The sequence below is a fragment of the Triticum aestivum genome, chromosome 5D, assembly GCF_018294505.1.
Source record: "Triticum aestivum cultivar Chinese Spring chromosome 5D, IWGSC CS RefSeq v2.1, whole genome shotgun sequence".
Taxonomy (NCBI): Eukaryota; Viridiplantae; Streptophyta; class Magnoliopsida; order Poales; family Poaceae; genus Triticum; species Triticum aestivum.
In genome coordinates this window covers 322,667,287-322,672,428 of record NC_057808.1, presented here as the reverse complement: position 1 = coordinate 322,672,428, position 5,142 = coordinate 322,667,287, and the positions used below count along the sequence as shown (strand labels likewise).

The 5,142-nt window shown below is 45.6% G+C and overlaps 1 protein-coding gene across 1 annotated transcript; it reads left to right on the top strand.

Moving 5' to 3' along the window:
• Nucleotides 1–974: 974 nt before the first annotated feature.
• On the top strand, nucleotides 975–4,689 carry LOC123121477 (plant UBX domain-containing protein 2; the record flags this gene model as incomplete). The annotated part of the gene is given in 3 exon segments (XM_044541472.1): nucleotides 975–1,860; nucleotides 3,383–3,661; nucleotides 4,159–4,689. Coding segments are annotated over 3 exon segments (1,411 nt in total), but the record flags the coding sequence as incomplete, so codon positions are not given.
• Nucleotides 4,690–5,142: the final 453 nt, after the last annotated feature.

Here is a 5,142-nt window from a genome sequence, read left to right as displayed (position 1 = left end):
CGAACTTTTTGTACGTGTTTGTGAACTTTTTTTGAAATCTGAGAACTTTCAAATGTTGTTGACGCTTTTCCAAAAAAAAAAACCACGTTTTCACAAACTGTATTGAAGAAATTCAAAAATCTAAACTATAAAGTAAACCGTACAGTATTCTGTGCAATAAATACCGCGGTTGCAATCGTTCTTATTTCAATCACTAGCGCTAAGCAGGTCTGGTGGTTAGCCTGACACATACTCCCTTCGTCCCAAAAATAAGTGTCTTATCTTAATATAATTTTATATTAAAGTTAGTAAAAAGTTAAGACGCTTATTTTAAGACGGAGAGGATAGTATATTAGTGTAACTGCTGTGAGCGCCAGTTTCCATTCGCTGAAGGCGCTGCATAGGAGCACCAGCTGCCATTTCCCCACTGCATGGGTGCCCACGAGTATAGCTGCCCCGATGGGCCATGGTGGCTGGCCCTCTGCACGAAGTGATCGTTACTTGCTTGCCTTTGCGGCCCGGCCCACTCGACGAAGATGCCTTGGCGGCGAAGTACCATACCTTTCCCGGAGGCAAATTTGACAATTTTGACCTCGGAACGAAATCATTTCACAGAATAAATTGATTGCGAAACTATTTCACTCCCCTGACCCTTTTGTGTAGCGCCCGCCACGCCGGCGTCACACCCTACTGTACAACGCCTCACAGATAGGCGCTACACGGCCAGCGTCGCACCCATATGTGCCCAAGTCAGCGTGTAGCGCCTGAGAGCGAGGCGCCACACTACACAGTGTAGCGCCTGGCTCTTGGGCGTTGCACTAGTGCAGCGCCTAGCTCCTGGGCGTTGCACTAGTGCAGCGCCTGAGAGTTAGGCGTCAAGGATCAGCCGCGTGAAATAGTTTTACGAACAGTTCATTTTGTGATTTAATTTCGACTATAGGTCCCAGCTGGATCTCCACCCCCGTAGCTCTTCCTTGTTTATCAATTTGCCCCCGTCGCGTTGCTTCCTCCCCTCGAACGAACCCCGCGGAGGCAACCACCACCAAGTCTACTCCCCGTCCACGCCAATCCCCCACCTCCTCCGCCGCCTGCACCTCGTCGTCGCCGGCCTCCATGATGAAGGACAAGATGAAGGATCTCATGAAGAAGGTCACCTCCTCCTCCGCCCCGTCCTTCAAGGGCCCCTCCCACGTCCTCGGCTCCGGCCCTCCCCCCTCCGCCTCCACCTCCTCCTCCCGCCCCTCAAACCCTAACCCTAACCCCAACCCCAGGTCCGTCCCCAAGCAGCAGCCCCCGCGCCCGGCCGGCCCCTCCGAATTCACCCCCTTCACCGCCGTCATCTCCTCCTCCTCCTCCCGCCGCCCAGATGCCAACGGCGGCGACACCGTCGCGTGCCCCAACTGCGGCGACGCCTTCTCCTCCGAGCACGCCGTCTCGGAGCACCTCGACGGCTGCCTCGCGTCGGCCGGCGGCGCCCGCGCCCGCGCGGCCGCGTACCTTGCCGGCAACCCACCCCCCGCGGCCGTCGAGGTCGTGAAGAAGCTTCTCGGCAACCTGCTCAAGGAGCCCGGCAACGACAAGTACAGGAGGGTCAGGCTCGGTAACCCGAGGATCAAGGAGGCCGTGGCGGACAGGGAGGGCGGGCTCGAGCTCCTCGAGGCGGTCGGGTTCACGATCGGGGATGAGGGCGGGGAGCTCTTTGCCGTGATGGACGAGACTCCTGCCGAAGCGAGACTTAGCGGGATCAGGCAGGCTGTGCTCCTGCTTGAGAGGTCCCATCCTTCGGCACCGCTACCGACGCTGGCCGGGTCTGAGTCCAAAGAGAGCTGCCGCAGCGGAGTCGATGAGCAAAAGGAGGTTAACAAGATTGTTGATCGTCAGGTGAGCAGGCGTCTAATTCTATATACTCCATCAATTGGTTATGTGAATGATCATATTTTGGTCAATGAATTGTACTGCATGGATGGTTTGGTTTGTCCACACTGTGATATTCTGTGTATACTCATGCCGCGTCTTTACTCGTGAGAAATAGATTTTGTTTGAACTTAGTGATGAGTAAAAATGACTGAATATTGATGTTCTTACACCAATAGATCATAAAAATGTGGTGCCATTTCTGTGAGGTCAGTGCATAAATTCTGCGGTCATGTTCATATATAGGTATGTCTTAACAATGTGGTACCATTTCCATGAGATGCTGTGGAATTCCACAGAACTTGCACAGTCTATATTACTCCATATGTTGGAGGTCAGAATGTAGCAAACTAAGTAGTATGTAAAATGTGATACTTCCTTTTGCTGTACACTTCATTCATGTTTGAGTTTTGGCCCGCCTTTTATATTGTCGTACACTTCTGCATTCATGTTGAGTTTTGGCCTGTCTTTTGTATTGTTGTACACAGTACACTTTGGCATTCATGTTTAAGATTTGGCCTGTCTTTTGTATACCTGAGGGCAGGCCTGGCGCAGTGGTGAAGTCCTCCCCACTTGTGCCAAGAGGTCCTGGGTTCGAACCAGCCTCTCTGCATTGCACTTTGCAGGGGTAAGACTAGGTTCCTATAATCCCTCCCCAGACCCCACCTTGTGTGGGAGCTTCTATGCACTGGGTCTGTCCTGTCTTTTGTATACCTACGATATTTAGTTCATACATAAATTAAGTTATTTCTATGTTCTGAACATTGTAGCGTTTTGTCAATGTTGTTACTTTTTGCTACGAAGTATGTGGAATGGTATCTTTATGATGTTCCTGTTTGAGATAACACTACATGTTGTCTCTATCGTGTAAGACATGCTACAAAAAAATGCATTTTATACAGTTGTCCAATGATAAAATGTATATTTCAAAAATTGTAGAGCAATTAGTTCTAATGAATATTGGAACTTGGTCCTGATTATATATCAGATGCAGATATTCGGATTTTGTTTTTGAATGTGAACTTACTTGCGGGGATGGACGTATCACGTATGGGTTCAGGTAAAACTGTTGCAACTTCTGATTGAAGAAGCTAAATTGACATGTCACAGCTCCCAGCCTGTACTACCAATAAGATGCATATCATGGTATTGGGATATATCAGTGTCTGATATATATGTGCATAAGTTGGCGGGGATATATCAGCATCTGATATAATATATGTGCATCAGTTGGCAGACATATCAGATCCTCAAACTGTGTTTCACCACTTGTTTTATTTTATTTTTCCTCAACATGTTGAATTTAGTAATTACTGTAAGAATATTTCTTGTCAAACCTGAAATTTAGCATATATACGACTATATGTGCTCTGATGCCTCCTTTTTCTGTTATGTTGTGCAATTGATTGTCCATTTTGCAGTTTGCTGTTGATCCCATTTATATCTCCTTAGAAATGTAATTTATTGAACTTCCATGATAACTTCACAGATTCGGGTATTCTTCAATGTCCGTGGAAGTTCTGTTGCAGAAATTGATACACCGGATTCTTTCTACAAACTTAGTGGTGAGGAGGTAAGGAATGAGGCAAAGATGAGGAGGGAAAGGCTGGAACAATCTCGGTTGCTAATTCCAAAGTCATATAAGGAGAAGCAGGCACTGGCTGCTCGACAGAAGTACAAACAAGCTGTCATCCGAGTTCAGTTTCCTGATGGAGTAATTCTCCAGGGTGTATTCCTTCCAGCGGAGGCTACTGGTTCACTATATGAGGTACTTCTGCCCTCTATGCTTGTTCGTCCATATGATTTTGTCCCATTGAGTATCATCTGTATATCCCGCAATCCAGAATGCGATGGTGAATCTTTTAGTATTTGATTCCACTCTAGGACTTGTACACTTGTCATATACACCATGTATTTTGTGCTACTGATTATTTGTCGATTGGCTTGAACACTTCCAAGTGTAATTCTGGAGTTTGTGAGTTTGGCTTATGGGCCACTGGCGAAGCTGTAAATAACAGTCTTTATGTATGTGGAAGGCATGAAGTTGTTCCCATGCCTATGTTGTTACCTGGGCTATCCAATGTTATTTTACTCCCTCCGATTCTTAATTCTTGTCGTGGTTTTAGTTCAAATTTGAACTAAAACCGTGACAAGAATTATGGAACGAAGGAAGTAGTGTTTAAAGCTATATTCTCCTAGCAGTGCGTATTCATTTCATTACTGGTTTTGTAGCATTTTGGTTATCTGCTGCTTTCCCTGATGCAGTTTGTCGCGGACGCTTTGAAGCAGCCAGGTTTGGAATTCGATCTTATCTGCCCAGCTGTTCCTAGGTCACGTGTGCTACCGCATTCTCCAAATACAGGAGAGCGGGCACGCACGTTGCAAGATGAAGGCCTGGTACCTTCTGCTCTCCTCAAATTCAAGCCCAATGAGACTGATTCTGTTGTGTTCACCGGCTTGCTTGACAAGCTTCTGGAGGCTAGTGAACCATTTACAGCTGCATCCTCTTGATTGTTGGAGTTCGGGCCCACATTCTCCCCTCAAATCTTCTGTTACATTGGACTTCATACTGTTGTAACTCAGTCACAGGGATATGTCATCTGCATACTCGATAGGTTGATTGATAGTCTGGTACATAGATTGCTTGGCGATTGCCATACTTTACATGGTAAAACCCAATAATTCATCAGTCGCACCGTCAACTGTACCTGAGCGATGAGTGAGCTATACAATGTGTAGTATACATTAACTTCCCTTGATTTTGCATTTGATACTAATACTATCGTTAATTCAGTATCCCCTCTATCGTTAGGTTTATACAGTTTGTTGGCTTGGAATGCATGTGCTGCCTTCGCTGCTGAAGTTTTTTTTCAATTGAAGATTTGACTGTTATGTGAATATTGAATTAGTATATCACTTCTGTTACATGTCACAGAAGGCATGCTATGAGAACATTTTTCTTCGTGTAAGACTATTGGTATAAGTCATCAGATTCGAAAATAGATAGAAGAAATCATGGAGAAGTATGATTTTCATAAGTACCCTGCTTATACTGATATTAGTATCTGATGTAAAAGGAAGGAAATTTTGTCCCAGAGCAACCATTGCAATGGCAGCGGTAAAAAACCTAAAATGTTTATAAGAAATATTACAGTGTATTTCTCCGGTGAAATATATCATTTTGACGTATTTGACTGTTTGTATCTATTCTGAAATTATAACATACTATACGTCTCAAAACAGACTGGC